Below are 17,182 nucleotides of genomic sequence, written 5' to 3' on the forward strand. Positions count from 1 at the left end.
ATGTTCCCTGCAGCATAATAGGTTGTACCCTTTCCTGGCTATAATATTACAGTGCAATACGCATATTTATTTGTAATATTTTTCAGGCAGATACAGTATGTACATTTTAAGATGTACGTTACAGAGGTAATTTTACATTTTAATTATTTTGCCTATGCGTGTGAAGCCTTTTATCACTGTTTCTCCTTCCCAGGCCATATAATCTTCTCATTTGGGCTGTATCCATCCTACTATTAGGAGTTTTAACCTGACTGTGCCTGTAAAATGGCTTCTTAAAGTGCTCTGTAAAATAGCTTTGAATTGAAACCCACACGGATGGTGTTTATCCACTAAACCCTTACATTTACACATTCCTTTTTCTAAAATACTGCTTTCACATGCTTCTTTCTTCTTACTTCCATGGGAAAATGTTAGGCAGGTTCTCAAGGTGGCATGAATGTTACCTTGTATGTCTTTTAGAAACTACATAACACCATACCTGGACACTTTTATGAGTGTCTTTAGATTATTTTTGATCCTCAGTGGGCGAAGATGTTTGCTGTAAAGGGTGTGAAATAGCAAAGGGCTGTGCTGCTCTATCAGTGAAGTGAATATTAAAATTGATCAAGATGTGATTTAAAAATACCATAAAAGAGTTTTTTTTTTGCTTGATTATTCCAACATGCAACATCAGAAGCTTATACGCAAGGCAGATTATAGAAAAGAAGGTGTGAGATAAAGTAGTTGCACGTAGGTGGAAGTACAGACCTCCCTGCATTGGGACTGGGAGGCTTTTTAATCTCCATCCCAGAACGAAGAAAGAACCAGTAGGTGAAATGGCAGGGTTGGGAGCAGAGATTTCCAGTAAAACTTCCTGGGTCTGCTCTTTTCTCAGGGGAATGGTGAGTTCTGTTGACCATGCCTGTATTTAGAAGGGACAAAGAAAAGTGATCCAGGCAACTGGAGTTGTTAATTTTATCTAAACAGTATGTGAAGTTGTGGAACAAATGTAGAACGGAAGGAAAACGAATGGCTTGAGCACAGCTGTTACCTTTACTAGCACTTTCTGTGAATGAAAGAACTCAAAGTTTGAGTTAATGTCTTAGAGAAATAAATTCATCTACCTGGGTGCCCCATGGGAATTAGTCAGTTAATCTAGAGTGCGTGTGGTGTAGAAGAAGAGCCGGGGAGGAATTTAGCAGCAACGGGAGTTCAAACCAAAAATATCAATCAATGGGCAAATTACCTATGGATTTCCTCAAGATCAGGACTCTTATTTTACCCTTAAATTATTGACCTTGGAAAAAAAAAAAAAAAAAAAAAAAAAAGCTGATAAAATTTGTTAATGTCGCTGAGCTGAGAAGCACCATCACCAGTTGAGGAGGACGAGCCAAGAGGAGTTGGATGTCGTGGACATGTGATGGTGATCAGCAGTGTGGAGCGGCAGGCCATGCCCTCCAAGACAGTAAGGACAATTTCTTCTGGAAGACAGGAGCTCAGCAGCTGTGGAGAAGAAAGACTCAGATGTACCATCAGAAATCATCGTGTCTAACTTTGTTTGGCACGTCACCTTTTCCCTGGCGGTGATGGGAAGGGCTGGCTGCCCGAGTGAGGTGCCACCTTCGGCTTTGGCAGCGCAGGGTGCAGAGGGCATCTGGTGGTTGTTGCTGCCTCTGCATGGTGGAAAAAGTCTGCAGGAAGAAAAGGTGTCTTCATACCCCATTCTGGTCATCGCAGCCCCACTGTTATCCACGTGAATGATCTGGAGGCTGACTGCAAGGCAGCAGTGTGATGCAGCCATGGGAGTGAGTGAAATCCTCAGCCCGGTTGGCTGAGAGATACTGGTGCTGTTACAGGTGACCCTGGTGAGGCACTGGCAGGGTCATTCTGTGTGCATTTCAGCAGCTGTGCTCTACAAAGATGTGCTCATATTGCAAGAAGGGAGAGAAAAAAGGTTGGTAAATGAGGGCAGAGCACAGCCATGCTGCAAGCACACCAGGGTGGTGGACGTGTCAGAGACTGCGGCTGCAACCTATGCACAAACCTACTGCCAGAGCAGAGAGAGGTTGGAAATGAGATATTTATTCCAGTGAGGGGGTCTGATGACCCTTCCTGATGGATTTCTGACTGTGTTGGGGTGAGGACTTGGCTGAGGAGAAGGCTGGGTGATGTGATTGCCAGGGGGCTGGGTGCGAGCAGTCTCTTGCAGTCCTGTACGCCTCTGTCTGCGGACTGGCATCCTTAGAGAGAAGCCATCACTGCAGCCTTATTTAAAGCTGGGAAAGAGACAAGGATACGTCTGGGGAAATTGTGCTTACTCACTGTGAGAACATGTCACTCAGTCCTGCTGCCTGCACCCAGGCGACACGCTTTCCTTTCTTTTGGTGTCTACTCACCTGCTGAGAGAGGATTGGATATTGGGCCAATCTGGGGCCAACCCTAATAATCTTACTACACGTGGGCCTGTAAATTCTTTAAATCTCAGTTTGATTCCAGGACTAAAACCCCCAAATGCTGAATTTCACCAAAATGGCAGCAGCATGATGCTGACAGCACGTTTCCTGGTGGCCTCCCTTCTCTCTGTCCCCCAGGAGGCAGAAGGGGCCCTGGGCCAGGGCTGGGGCTGTGCGGTGCCAACACCATGAGGTGGGGCTGGGACCACCCTGCCGCATGATGCTTTTTCTTCTTTTTCCCCTTTCGTTTTCTCCTTTTTCCCCTTTTGTTTTCCCTTTCTCTTTTTCCCCCTTTTTTCTTTTTCCTCTCCTCTTCCTCCTCCTCCTCTCTCCCTTTTTTGCTTTTCCTTTTCTCCCTTCTTTCCCTTCTATCACACTAGGAGCCCACCGTCACCTCTGCTGATTTATTTGTTCCTCCCTTTTTCTCCCCCAGTCCCCTGAGCCCCCCAGCAGACAACCATGACTCAGGGCCATGGGTTCGAGCTGCTCCAGCCTCCTCCCCCAGCTCACTCTGCCTTCTGAGCTGCCTTTGCTCAGTTTCACCCTGAAAAAGCAACACAGAGGATGCGTTTTGAGAGGCACAGGAAAATTCTTCCACTAGGACAATCAGTTCCTTATAGAGGGATATGAGAGAAATTTTAACAAAGACAGACAGCAAATACCTTTTGCTTTATTGTGATTTTTTTTATAGTTACATTAGGATTCAATTTTCTCTCTTCTGAAACCCTCCAAACTCCACAGGGCTTTTTCTCCCCCTTTCCATTACGTTTTTGACACCACCTTTTTGTCTGAACACAACCCTCAGCTTGATTCCACTGCAGAAACCCTGAGCTGGGAGCACAGAACAACACCGTGTTCGCTTGGAAGGAAGAAATAAAACCAGTGGGGAGATAAATCTGCTCCCTCACCGGCCTCGTGGGCAAACGGCAGGCAGGAGGGGCGCAGTCACTGCCTTTTCCTTTCTCCACCGTGAGTTTATTTGTGTGTCTCCAGCTGCCTCTCAGGCCTTTGCTGAGGCTGCTCTTGTGCCGCCAGCTGGGATTCTTTAACTTGCTCGCTGATGGCATTTAGAGGCTGAGTTAGAGAGTCCTAAAGCAGCTCCTTGGGTAAAACAGCGCAGCTGCTTTTCAGGCATGGCCCAGCGCTGCCGTCGAAGTGCTTTCCATCATCAGAGGCCCAAGAGGAGGAGGAGCACAAGCTGTGATGCTTCAAAGAGAAAATAATGCTTTGACCCCGTAAGCTCGCTGGTGTTGTGGAGGCATTAAACCAGAAAGTGGGGGCTGCCGGGGCCAGAGGTGGGGCTGGGCTCGGTCCCTGAATGGGTTGCAGCTTGCTGCAGAAGTGACTGGAGTTCAAAGAAGCCTGGGTGACCGGGGAGCTTGCTCAGGGCTTTCAGTGCCGTCCTTAAATAAATATGACCTTTTTGCAAGTGTTTAACTCTTTACGGAGCTTGCTTGTGAATGAGAGAAGGGAAATGGATAGCTTGCAGGAGAAACTGCTGGGCAAGAAGGCTTTATTTAAACACTGGGAGAGACTCTTCTCGGTTTTCCTCCGTCAAAGACAGCGGGTGTAACAGCTTTGTGTTCTTCTGTTGTGGTGGGTGCCCCTGGCCGAGCTCAGGCAGGGGATGCAGCAGGTGTAGCATTTTCCAAACAGGCTTCAAATGGTCTGGTCTTCAGCCAGGCTGCAGTGCAGCACGAAGTCCCAGCACCGCCTCCGTTCCTTCACGAGGTGCATTGGTGCATTCGGCCGTCCAGGAAGTGTGTCAGTCGTCTAAAGAGTGGTTTAGCACTGGTAAGAGAGTCGGGTTCACTAATTTAACCAACCAACAAACTCACTGCAGCAGGTAATGAGGTCTGGCACGGGTTTGTCACCGTGAGCTGCATCCCTGGAGGAAGCGTTGTGCTGCTGTGGTGGCAGCAACCACGGGTGTTTGGGGACTCTTCATGGAGTTGCAGGGTGTGAAAACATCGGTTTTGCTGCCCGTCGTGGTGCTGTGATAGCTGCATTGAAGCTTCGTATCACCTTGTGGCTCAAGCAGAGGCTAAACCAGACGTTATTGCGATGTTTTAATGGTAAAGGGTATGTGCAAAGAAAAATGTCCTTACGAGCCTGTGTGACTTTCACTTCTAGGGAAAGAAAATACCCCAGGAAGGTGTTGGTGATGGGGAAATTCCAAAGTTTGATGGAGCGGGTTACGACAAAGACTTGGTTGAAGCTCTTGAAAGGGATATTGTGTCGAGGAATCCGAGCATTCATTGGTATGAGGATTTTCTCAATTGAAGTGGTTTTGCCAGCATGGAAGAGGGGAGGAATTGTTCTTCTCTTAAGCCTTTAAAACAGGGAGCCATCACAATCTTCTGCGAATGAGCAAAGCAAGATCTTTTGGTTTTAACAGTGTGTTAATTTGATTACAGTCAGGCTTTTGCTGCTAACCGGTATTGCGGTGCAGCACATCCACTGCAAGTGCTGCCGAAATAAAAGCGTACTCCAGAGATCTCTGAAGATACTGCTTGGGTGCTCACATTATCCAAAACAATTTTTAATTAAGCAGCTCAGAGTAACTTGAGTCGAAAATCATTTTTTCCCTACCTTTCGCAAACGGATTTAGTTTTAGGTCGTGGGATTATAGGAGTGCTCTCACGAGGCATACACTGGCATGTAAAAGGGATGGCACCGAGTAAAAAGCTTTTGTTTGTCCTTATGTAAAAGCAGGAGGAATATTGTTCTACAGGAATCTCATAAAGATTTCTTCTTGCACAGGGATGACATAGCAGATTTGGAAGAAGCCAAGAAATTATTAAGAGAAGCTGTCGTTCTTCCGATGTGGATGCCTGATTTCTTCAAAGGGATCAGAAGACCTTGGAAGGTGGGGATTTATTTGGTGTTTGAGTAAATGGCAAGCCGTAGTTATGTACGTCTGCTGTTTTAGCATGTGTGGATGGCTGCAGGAGATGGCTAAAACGCCAAACAGGAAAGTTCAGGAATTTGTTCGTGAAATCCTCTCATAATGATTCATGTAAAATGTGCTGAAATAAACAGCTGGAAATGGATGCGGGTTTTACACTAAATAATTCTCTGGTGTTTACTCCGTGATTGCTTCTTGATGTTAATACTTTCTGTACGCCAGCCTGTACACATTCGCAAGCATGTAGGGTACACTGAGAGCAGCAGAAACGCTTAATGGAAAGCTCTGCTTAATAGAATGGCTGCTCTGCAGCATTTCACCAAGGAAAGCAGTTGTTGGACTGTTTTATTCCACGTGTGCCAGCCCTCACGCTGACTGCAAACTGCAGGCAACAGCAAGGATACGGGGCTGAGCTGGCTCCTGATGGACCAGAGACGAGCCCAGCCTGGGCCTTGCTCAGACCTAAAAATGAAGAGGAGCGAGGAGGTTGGTGGGCGTTACTGTAACCAGGAAATAAAATTACTTTGCTTTTGTCGTGGGATGGATTGACGCTTGTTTGGGGAATAACCAGTCACAATGTTAGGGACATTCTGGTTATGTGGAAGCATTTAGTGATAAACTGGGGGAGAAGAGACGCTGTTGCAAGTTGTCTGTTGTCCTGAGTCTCCAAATAAATGGCGTGTGTAGGGAATGCTCTGTAAATGAGTAGTTTTTTAGTGCTCTGGCTCAGCAGAATACATCAGACCTTGCATTACTAACGCTTGCCCCATCTTTTCCTGTTTGGTCCTTATACTTCTCCAACGTGCATTTAGGACTGGCCTTCAAAGCTCTCCTCCAGCCTGAGCCACCCCTAGATCGCCACCGCGCTGTTCATTTATGGCACAAAGTGCTGCAGCAGCTGGCGAGTGGAAGACGTGTCATTCCTGGGGCTGGTGTCTGCAGACAGCGAAGAGGGGAAGTTGGAAGGGTGGGAGGCAGCAGCAGGAGCAGGATTTCTGCGTGAGGTTTTAGGGAGATAGTCCCAGCCTGGGTCAGCACACCTCCTGGGCATGAGCTGTGTGGCCTTTGGGGTTTAACGTGTCTGTGGTCAGTGCCAATGTGCTCGAGGTTAAGCAAGCTTGGACAAATCCTAGATATTGTGGGTCACAAGTATAGAGTAAGATTTTAATGTCTATTGAATCTCTCTCCCTTCCTCTTGGCACAGAGGAATTTGATCCGTTCCTTCTTAGGCTACCCAGGCACCACCTGTCCTGCCTTCAGAAACTTCTAAAGGGATTGAAGAGCTGCCATGCTGCTTTTCCACCTAGTAACATGCCTAGAGCAAGCAGTGGCCATCTGTCTTCTAAGGCAGGTATTTCTGCAGGGAATGTAGAGTGCCAGTGGCCTTGTCTCTCCAAATGTTGTGGCAGTGGATAAAGAAACCACAGCCTCGTCTTCAGAGTTAGTCTCTTTCTCTTTGCATGAGATTATCCTTTCTTGCTGGCCAGTGTCACTTCTGAAGGCTAGGTGGTTGCAGACATGGAAAGAATGCTAAGATTATTTCCTCCCTTCAGCCTGAAATGCAAATTGATTTCTGACGAGTCCATGAAGAGTCTTCATTGTTAGCCTTTTCCCTGGGGGCTTGTGAAGCTGTAACTCTCCTGAATTTATTTTTCACGTAGAACAGCATGTATTTTCCCTACTGTTGACCTCTGACTGTGCTACAAGGATGAGAAGTTCTGACGGGAAGGCTGTTTCTCGCAGTAATCAGTGGAGCAGCAGGCGTTTGTTGAGCCTGGGCATCCAGGACAATAACTCAGGGAAAAGGCAGCCAGATCTGGTTTTGGATGTTCAGACGCTCCTGCGAGCAATTCCCACGACAGCCCTCGCAGTTTGCCTCTGCATTCATGCTCAGGACAGTGCCTTGCATGAAGGAGCCAGCTGCCTTCCTGATTCAGCACTGGGCTGTGTGCTTGCAGCCGTGGGTTTCTGAGGGTCCAAAGCCTTGCTCTTTCTTTTCCTCTGAACTGTTTTGTTCCAAGAAGGCCCAGTTGCTCTCTGTGCTTCCCACTGCTCTGCTAGTGATTGTTACAACAACAAGAAGTAACCCCGCAGTGATTTCATCAAAACACTTGCTCCCCGTGGTGTGTTTCAGCTTCTTATTGGAATACTGTGGATTAACAGAGCCTTAGAGGAGGAATAAAGAAGCCTTTGTGTTCGTCAAGGATTTTAACTAGTGAGTAAGTGGCAGCCCCTCCTAGCTGCAAAGAGAAGGAGCAACTTGATCCGATGTGTTTCTCTTTGCAGCCGTGAACACCTTGTTTTCCTGACTATTCAAGGTTTGTCTGATTTTTATTACTGACTTTTAAATTTTTATTTTTAAATCCCTGTAGAATATGGTGTTCCCCTGGCTTTGCACCTGTGTCGGGCACACAGGTAATGCCACCACTATCCTGTGCTAGGTAACGCTCGCTGTAATACTTGCACAGGAGGTACGAGGCGATGGGCTTTGGGTTCAGCAGGGAGCAGGGTGTGTAGCTGAACCTGGAATTTGACCCTCTGGAATAATGGAGGGCTAAAACTACATCCCCCAAAATGGATGTTAGCCCCTTGTGTCACTGGGTCCTGCAGTTAATGCAGTTTGTCAAACACAGGTCAAGTGGGATTTGAAGTGAGGCGATGCTTGTTTTAAAATATTAAATAAGCACATTTTGAAACTCCGAGAGGCCGGTAAGTCATCTCTGACCTGCCTGGTACAGGCTGAGTAATTTTCACCCAGGCACTCCGGGCTTGTACTTGCAATATTACCACAATATCAGTGCGAGTGCAGCAACTCAAATCCGTATATGTCTGAGCGTTCATGGGGAGAAAAAAAAGTCGATTTACTTTTCATGCTCACTGCCCTGGAATTTAGGGAACCTTGAGCAGCCTGAAGAGTGACATGGGGCCGTTAGCTGCACGGGGAAGTATGAACATTTCTGACTTAATTTCCCGATGAATGTATGTTGAGCTTGCATTAGCTAAGTGTTAAATGGCAATAAAGGTATTAAGAGTTAATGGAAAATGGAATACAGAGAGGCGATTGCTTTTGAATAGTACGTTTTTGAATAATTGCATTCCCGGTTGATTTGTTTTTATAGATCTCTTCCATGCCATTCTTTGTGCTTTTTGAAGTAAATTTTTTGCGGGGAACAGATGAAATCTAATTTGCTCCGTGGCTTGCGTTTAACAGATACTTTATTGCTGTGGCGTTTTATGTAAGATATTAATTGCAAAGCACATTATGATGTGCAATTCTAATTCCAGCTAATTTCATTACCCCTGCAACACGCCACAACTTTACTTCAGGAAACTCTTGTTAGCATGTAATCAGACCTTGCAGCTGGGGGAAAAAAAGCTGCTGGAGCACTGCGTTTTCATAGCACGCTCAAAATGCCAGTGTCCTTTTCTAGTGCTGTGAGGGGGTGGAACAATGTGTTGTCCCAGCTCTGGTGCTGAAAGGGTTGGAAAGATGATTCATGAAGATAACTATTTAAAAACATTATTCCGGTTTAGTGCTGAGAGTGAGCGGTAATCTCATGATGGAAGGGTCACTTGTCTTCAGAAACCTGTATTGTTTTTGTCCTGGCTCACTTAAAGAGCCTGTCTTTGCTTTATAGTTAGGGTGGCTAACCAGTCTCGGTGCTACAGTCTTAACATGGGTCTTGAGAGCAGTGTCCTGCTAAAAACCTGCTTGTGTAGTGCTGAGACAATCATGGAACCACAGAAAGGTTTGGGTTGGAAGGGACCTTAAAGCCCACCCAATTCCACCCCCCTGCCATGGGCAGGGACACCTCCCACCAGAGCAGGTTGCCCAAAGCCCCATCCAGCCTGGCCTTGAGCACCTCCAGGGATGGGGCATCCACAGCTTCTCTGGGCAGCCTGTGCCAGGGCCTCACCACCCTCTGAGGGAAGAATTTCCTCCTAACATCTCATCTCATCTAAATCTCCCCTCTTTCAGTTTATGACTGTTAGCCCTTGTCCTATTCTTTTCTCCAGGCTGAACAACCCCAGCTCCCTCAGCCTGTCCCCATAGGAGAGGTGCTCCGGCCTCTGACCAGCCTTGTGGCCCTCCTCTGGACTTGCTCTAACAGCCCCACATCCTTCCTGTGCTGGGGGCCCCAGAGCTGAACGCAGGGCTCCAGGTGGGGTCTCATCAGAGCAGAGCAGAGGGGGAGAGTCACCTCCCTCCCCTGCTGGCCACGCTGCTCTTGGTGCACCCCAGGATACGTGTGGCTCTCTGGGCTCCAAGTGCGCACTGCCTGCTCATGCCCAATTTTTCATCCACCATTACCCCCAAGTCCTTCTCTGCAGGACTGCTCTCAGTCTGTTCTCTGCCCAACTTGACAGCCACAGAACTACTTAGATGGGGAGATTAAACAGTATGACACGTCCTTGCATTCGCTGAATGCTCTTGAGCACACTGACTTGTAAAAAAATCGACCAGATTCATACACACACTTGGTTAGCTTTTGTTGGCAAAATGTTGTTCTGTAGAAAAATGCTCTGCTTAGTGCAAAAGTGTTTAGGTTTCTGTGAAAGTTTCTTCACGAAGGACCCTTTGTTCCAAAAAGATGATGACTTCACTCTCTTCACCCACGTGTACAGCCACTTGTGAGACGGGAAGGGCCCAAGTTCAAGTCCAGGCTCTGTGTTTCAGAGCAAGGCTGTAAATCTGTCACCTGCCTGCCAGGTGAGAGCTGCAGCAGCAGCTGTTGCCTGTTGTGATTCTGACTCGGGTGAAGTGGCAAGGCAAATAAATTGCAGAACCCTCCCGTGCTGTTCTCATTGTACGGGGTTCTTTTGTTCTCCACTGATGACAACTGTCACTAAGCAGTTAAAATACAGATTTTGGATTATATTGAGATGTAGCATAGGGCTATAGTGCAAATGTCCTTCATTTGTTGTTCATTCCCTTTGTTTTCACCTTTCAGGGTGTGCTGATGGTTGGCCCTCCTGGCACTGGCAAAACAATGCTAGCGAAAGCTGTTGCTACCGAATGTGGAACGACGTTCTTCAACGTGTCTTCCTCCACGCTGACATCTAAGTACAGGGGCGAGTCTGAGAAGCTAGTCCGCCTCTTGTTTGAAATGGTACGTCCTCGGTGATCTGGGGATCTCTAAGGTGAGAGGGGACCTCCGTCTCGGTTCCCTGCTCCTTCAGTAGCGCTCTGAAAGTACAGAGTTCACTGCTCCAAGACCCCCCTCAACCAGGCAGGAAAAGACAATCGGTGTGTATCCATCTTGTTCGGATATGTCACTGAGGATTAGGAAGGAAATGTTTTCTTCCAGATCTAAGGTAGAGTGGTGATCTTGACAGAAATTCAGTTATTTAGGTATGGGATACCAAGCCCATAGTAATAGGAAGTAATTTGAAATTAGAAGTGATTGGGAACTGTTACTCTGGGAGCAATACAGATTTTAGTTCTGTTTCTGTTCTGAGTGATGGGCACGAGCTTCTCAGTGAATTTTTGAGCACAGCCCGTCACGTGGGCTGTGTGACAGACAAGCCCGTGTGGACCTACTCTGCAGGGTCATTCACCTCTTTGGGATCTTCATTTCGCTTCTAGCACACTCACTTGAAACCTCTCTATTCTGGGGTAGACTGGGTTCCCTTCTGTCCCCTGCGCCTTGCCCTCAGCAGCACAAAATCCTGGACATGTAAGACTGCCCGTACATTGGTTGTGCTCGTTCTCCCTTTGCAAGACTGGTTTCTGAGGAAAACCAACCAACACTGGAAGACCTCTGACTTGAGGGGCTCAGCTTGAAGTGTATAAACTTAAGCAGTTTGTAAATCAAAGATCTTGAATTATTTTCTTGTGACAAGCGGGGAAGACGTGTAAGTGGTATTTCTTCCTGAACTGCGTCATGGTCAGATGAGGGCCTGTGCTTGCTGCACAAGTCTTAATAGAGGTGTTTTCATTTGAATAAAGGCGAGGTTTTACGCTCCCACGACAATCTTCATTGATGAAATAGATTCCATCTGCAGCCGCAGAGGCACGTCTGACGAGCACGAGGCGAGTCGCAGAGTCAAGTCGGAGTTGCTGGTGCAAATGGACGGTAAAGATCACAGGCTTAGCTTTTTTTTTTTTTTTTAATTTTGGGCTGGGGTGCTGTTTTGTTACAGATGGGAATGTAAAAAACTTGAACCATCTGGAAAACCTAGCTTTGTGGGTGGGGGAAAAGTAAGACGAGTTGGGAGGAGTAAATTTTCTGAGTGGTTGAAGGCAGATAACTAACTGAAAAAGCTGCTCTGCTTTATTTCTTTCTAAAATAGCCATTTTGATGAAAAATTGAGAACTCATTTTTAAGAGACACCTTACTCTAGGAGAAGCAGATAATGGAAATTTGTGAAGTGTAAAGCAGGCCTTCATTTTTGATGCAATTTAAACAAATTTCCCTTCTTTCCTTGAACCTCCTGCTCAGGGACCCAGTGATCAGATCTCATTTTGCTGTGTGCTGTGGTGGCAGCTAATATCACCCTTTTAGACACATTTGGTACCCATTCTGTGCACTGAGTCCCACCACCCGAGGAACATTTTGTGGCATAGGGCTTTGCTAATCACCTCTGTACTGCAGCTGCTGTTGAACCACCATTTATAATTGCCTCAAATATTCACTGCAGTAAACCCTGTGCAGGCAACTTTTTGCCCCAAAGTGATCATTTCTTTGCAGTCCTCATCTGGGAGGCTAGGGAGTGATTCTCTTGCTTCTGTGTTTAGCACTGGCAAAGAAAAGCCCTTCCTTGGCTCAGCAAGAGAATGAACTGTCCCTCTGTCTGTGGCACTGATGGTGCCACATCTAAGCCGTGGAAAGTCTGCAAAGTGGCTCTAGGAGCGTAAGGAGCAGTTGCTGAGCTTTGTTCAAGCTTTTGTAACATCCATGCAATGTTTCTTAGCAAGCATCTCAAGAGAAATTTCCCTCAACCATTGCAGGGGTAGGTGGTGCCCTGGAGAACGACGACCCCTCCAAGATGGTTATGGTGTTAGCTGCTACAAATTTTCCCTGGGATATCGATGAAGCTCTCCGAAGGAGACTGGAAAAGAGGATTTATATACCTCTACCCACAGGTATGTTTGGTACAAGCGTTTTACTTGAAGTAGCCTTTACCAGCCTACCTTAGGACTGTTCTGGGGCTGTTGGATTTGGGAGGAATTGTGATGCTTTTGTGATGAGCAGTGAAATTCAGGAGTTAATCGTTTGGTAGGATTGCTTTATTTTTAAAAAGAGTGAGGAAAAAAGACAAGCCCTTGCTTAGGGGCTTAAAAACAAAGAGCTGCTGCATGGCTTTGCAAGCCCATTGCTGGGTTCTTACATTTTGAAAGAGAGTTCATTTTAATGAGCCTGGAATTATTTTAAATGTTTAACAGCCAGTCCTTGAGTGATCATCAAAGGCACCCTTTGGACATGTTAAGAAATACTGCGAATGCACCCGTGCCCTTGCAGATGAATGCAGAGAAGTGGCTCCATGAATTTTCACTTACAGGCTTAGTTCATTGTAAATCACCACTTGCTTGCCTTGTGACTAGGCTTCGAGTCACTCCGAATGCAGCGGGCTGATTGCTTTCCTGCCCCGAGACGGCTCAGCTTGTATTGTCTTTTCTGGCTGTCATTCAGCTGTCCTATTAATTTTGAGATCCCTATCGCTTGAAGTTTGCATAGCTTTGTTTCTGCGCGGTGCAGCGGGCGCCTCGTCTCCCTGCATGAGCACTCAAGATAACAAGATGCTGTGTGTGTGGTGACAGCAATTGTGATTGAGTTTAGCAGGTATAAGGACACTTAATAGGTCTACAGCTTGTCTGTGCAGGTTACAGGCAGCAACAGCTACTAACAAGATGCCTGTCTTTATGACCAATTAGTTTAAAATCCTATCAGCTCCTGCTCTTGTTTCTAATTAAGCAAGATTGTTTTTTGACACAGTAGATTACACCCTGGACAACATACAAGATGGGCTCCTGTTTTATTTCCAGTCTTCTGTGCCGTTGCGCTTATGCTGTGTATAAGAAAGTTGAGCTGTTCCGTGCAAGTCTAAATGCTGCATTTATAACTGCCTTGTGGCACTGATGTGGTCAGGCAATGTAATTGGGAAAAAAAAAAAGAGATATATTTCATATATACACTCCTGTATTTTAGAATTTGACAGAGGTATATGTTCTACCGTGTTTCATTTTTGAAATACTGTAGGGGCTTGCTTATCCCAGTAGGAAAATTACAAGAATATTCTCTGATCCAGGAAGCTCTCGGCAGGTGCGCCGTGTGTACACTGTGCTCTGTAAATAGCAAATCCCCATTTTATATCCAGTGCCAGCTGTCTGATTGATACCTGCCTGGATTCTTGACAGATCTGCAAAGCTCTCCAAGCCAGCAGCCTTGGATGAGTTTTCTGATTCCCTTCTGCTTTTATTTATTTATTTTAATTTGTGGCATCAGTGAGTAGAACGTGTGGATATTTCCTTCAGACTTTTAGCTTTGCCTAGTGCTATGTTCTCTGCCATGGCTGCCCTCCATTCTAAGCCATAAAAAACGGTCACAGTGGATATGAAGATGCTGAGCTGCTTTGTGTTTCTGCACAGCGAAAGCCAGGAAAGCATTTGTCCCTCCTTCACCACCATTATGCAGGGTAACACCGAGGCCCAAGCTGTCGAATGCCAATTCCCTGTTAGAAGCCTGGGCTCTTTAGCGAATGTACCCAAATGCACACATGCCTGTGTGCTCTCCACAAGCAAAATGGTTAATTGGCTGCGTAAGTACTCATTTACACAGCTGGTTATCACTGTATGTTCTCTGCACCCAGGTCTGAAAGTGGGATGCCAGGACATTTGGATTGTAAATACATTAATGTGTTTACCCTCTTAATGTATCTGTTTTCTATCAGGCTTCAGCAGCTTTCTTGGGTCCCAACTGGGTAAAGTGCTTAAACACATGCTTAAAGTTCAGCCTATTGTTAGGGCTTTGGTGTTGTTTAAAGCTCTGTTAATAGAATCCTCGTTGTGTTTTTAATGAAACTGTGTGACTAATATGCAATCAAACACTCGAGCAGAGAGTGAATCCAAAGGGATGTGAGAAGCAGCAGACGCTTGTAGCCTTGTGCTTTAGTGCCTTTGGGTAGCGTGTCACCAAATGCTTTGTCACCTGAGACATAACAGGCATTTTTAATGATGTATGTCTTTGGGAAACATCTCTAGAGTATGCTCTTTTAATATCCAATTTTAAAACATATACTCTGCTGTATTTGATTGTGCACTTTGCTAAGATTTATGATTTGTTCTGTCTCTTTTTCCTTTCCTTATATTAAAGCCTTTTGTTTGTATGAAAAATCTAAGTTGTGCTCGTATCTTTTTTTTTTTTTTAATGTTACTCTTGCAAGGCTTCAAACAAATATTTTTTATTTGTAGCAAAAGGCAGAGCAGATCTGCTTAAGATTAATCTTCGGGAAGTAGAACTGGATCCTGATATCAGCCTCGAAGAAATTGCTGAGAAGATTGAAGGTTATTCTGGTGCTGACATCACTAATGTTTGCAGGTATCTCATTCCCCTTAATTTGCAAATAAGATTGCCTGGCAAGTCGTCATTTGCATTATGTGATAAAAGGCAATGGCCACAACAGGTGAAGCCGAGCTAACAGTGACTGCTTTTGGGGCCCAAATCTATTTACTGAAAATGTGCGTTGCTGTCATGTGGAGCGGTCTAAAAACCGTGGTGTTTTGCATGAGATGCGATCAAGTTTGCTTAGATCTGAAGATGAAAAAAAATTGAGCAACTCTTGTGTTACCCTTGTCTGCATTTACTGATGTTCATTACTGCAGTGCAAAACAGGGTTGGAGTCTTTTCTTAAATCCCGTGAGTTTAAGACCTAGAATTTAGTAATTTTGCAACGGAAAGGAATTTTTCCTAGACAGCTTCTTTGGGGCTTCCCAGTGGTGTATGCTTGGACACCCCCGGCGCAGCAGTGTCTTGATTTCTGCAGGAATTTTATAGGTGCAGGGGTATAACAGATAGCCTATAGCATTAGTATTGAATTCATTTCCATCCCATTTGCACAACTTGTGTCAATTTTTGACAATCGAGGCTTTTCTGGGGGAGGACAGGTATTTGAAAAAACTTACCAGCAGGAGCTGTGCATCCCTTACAGAGATAAGGTCCCTGCCAAGAGAAACTGATCCTTTAAGAACACGGCTTGGGATTATTTTTTTTCCCTTGCTACTTTGCTGAAATTGTGAAATGACTCCGTGGTTTTGGAAACTCGGTGTGTGTCACACAGTGCAATAGTTAAATTACCTGTTCTCCCCGAGGCCTGTGTTATCCCCCGCTGGGAAAAAAACTGGGGAAAGAGAAAAAGGTAATTTCAAGCTGCATGTGGGCCGTGGCGTGAGAAATGAGCAGTGTTCTCTGTGGCAGTGGGCCACGCTGGCAAGCATCAGAGCTGGGAGGAGAGGAGGAGCAGGAAGAGCACGAGAAGCCATGGGCACCGATGGCCTCAGCCCTGCAGGGCCACGTGGTGTTAGGACGATGCTCACTGGCTGTCCTTTGGGGCTGCGAGGTGGGGAGAAGGGGGAAATCTTAAATCTTAAAGAGGGGTCTGCAAGATCCAGAGTGCTTTTGAAAAAGAAAAGGATAAATAGATATCTTCGGGTGCAGTTCCTCTCCCACCGTGCCCTTCCCTGCGCTGAAGATGTAGAACCTCGTCTCTGTGAATCATTGTGAAAGGCTTTCAGTTTTATAGTTTTAATTATCTCTGCGCATTTGCCATATGCTTAAATGGGTTTTGGTGCCAGCGCGTTCTTTACGTTGGATTGATGTCGGGATCCGGGAACGTGGATGCTAACAAAGATGCGAACCGCATCTTCCGTGGTAAACAAATGCTCTCTGAAGGGTTCCTGCCAGTGGTTGCTAGCAAGAGAGCACAATCAAAATTCATAGGCTTACGGCATGCGCTGCTAGCAATTAGCTCCCATACCTTGTCCTGTATTTCCAGGGACGCCTCTCTAATGGCAATGAGACGGCGCATTAACGGCTTAACTCCAGAAGAGATTCGGGCTCTTTCTAAAGAGGAGCTTCAGATGCCCGTTACCAAGGGGGACTTCGAGCTGGCTCTGAAGAAAATCTCCAAATCTGTTTCTGCCGCGGACCTGGAGAAGTATGAAAAATGGATGGCGGAGTTTGGATCTGCTTAATCTCACCGACAGCTCTCCGTTGCTAGAGTTTTATGGCTTTTGTTGTTTTCACTTGCAAAATGAGTTAGAAATCTTTTTTTAAAGGTTTAATAAAAGGTCTGCCTCCCCTCCCTGTGCTGCCCCCCTTCTGGTGACAAGATCTTTTAAACTCCGTTTGCCTTTAAAGGGAGCGAACACAATAACGAGCTGATACTGTAAAAAATATGTGTTTTATGTCTGAAATAGTAAAATCAGACAAACAGGAAGGGAAAAAATACTTCTGAGAATAATCTTTTCATTTTTCCAATGAAGAGCAGTGTCGTTTACCTTCTAATAGTCATCTTTCATGGCTAGAATCAATAAATCAGCCGGGGGACGCGGCTCCAGAGGAGCTGACGAGGGCTCGCTGCGCCCTCTGCTCAAAGTGCTACGTTTCTGTTGAGCCGCCGACTCTGCCTCCCCTGGACGTGGCATCGAAGCTGCTGTTCCTTGCTGCTGTTCTCCGCACAAATTTCCAGAGCAAACCCTGTGGATTAATTGGCATTTACGCAGAGGAAACGAGGATCGGTTTGCCATCAAGACGTGGGCTCGCCTCTCTCGTACACCCGTGTGGCATCGATGTGACTTCAGACTGGACTGACGTTACTTGTTTGACTTCTGATGGAAATGAGA

At 46.0% G+C, this 17,182-nt stretch overlaps 1 protein-coding gene across 2 annotated transcripts in view; it reads left to right on the top strand.

Moving 5' to 3' along the window:
• Window positions 1–16,881, top strand: part of KATNAL1 (katanin catalytic subunit A1 like 1) — a 36,177-nt gene extending 19,296 nt beyond the window's left edge. For both annotated transcript variants that reach the window (XM_035325088.1, XM_035325096.1), the window contains exons 5-11: window positions 4,566–4,693; window positions 5,196–5,301; window positions 10,293–10,451; window positions 11,291–11,417; window positions 12,293–12,427; window positions 14,753–14,879; window positions 16,333–16,881. In XM_035325088.1, coding sequence (XP_035180979.1) covers window positions 4,566–4,693; window positions 5,196–5,301; window positions 10,293–10,451; window positions 11,291–11,417; window positions 12,293–12,427; window positions 14,753–14,879; window positions 16,333–16,531 — 981 coding nt within the window. In that variant the 3' untranslated portion in view covers window positions 16,532–16,881. The remainder of the gene's footprint in view (window positions 1–4,565; window positions 4,694–5,195; window positions 5,302–10,292; window positions 10,452–11,290; window positions 11,418–12,292; window positions 12,428–14,752; window positions 14,880–16,332) is intronic.
• The last annotated feature ends 301 nt before the right edge of the window (window positions 16,882–17,182 follow it).

Source organism: Oxyura jamaicensis, chromosome 1, assembly GCF_011077185.1.
Source record: "Oxyura jamaicensis isolate SHBP4307 breed ruddy duck chromosome 1, BPBGC_Ojam_1.0, whole genome shotgun sequence".
Taxonomy (NCBI): Eukaryota; Metazoa; Chordata; class Aves; order Anseriformes; family Anatidae; genus Oxyura; species Oxyura jamaicensis.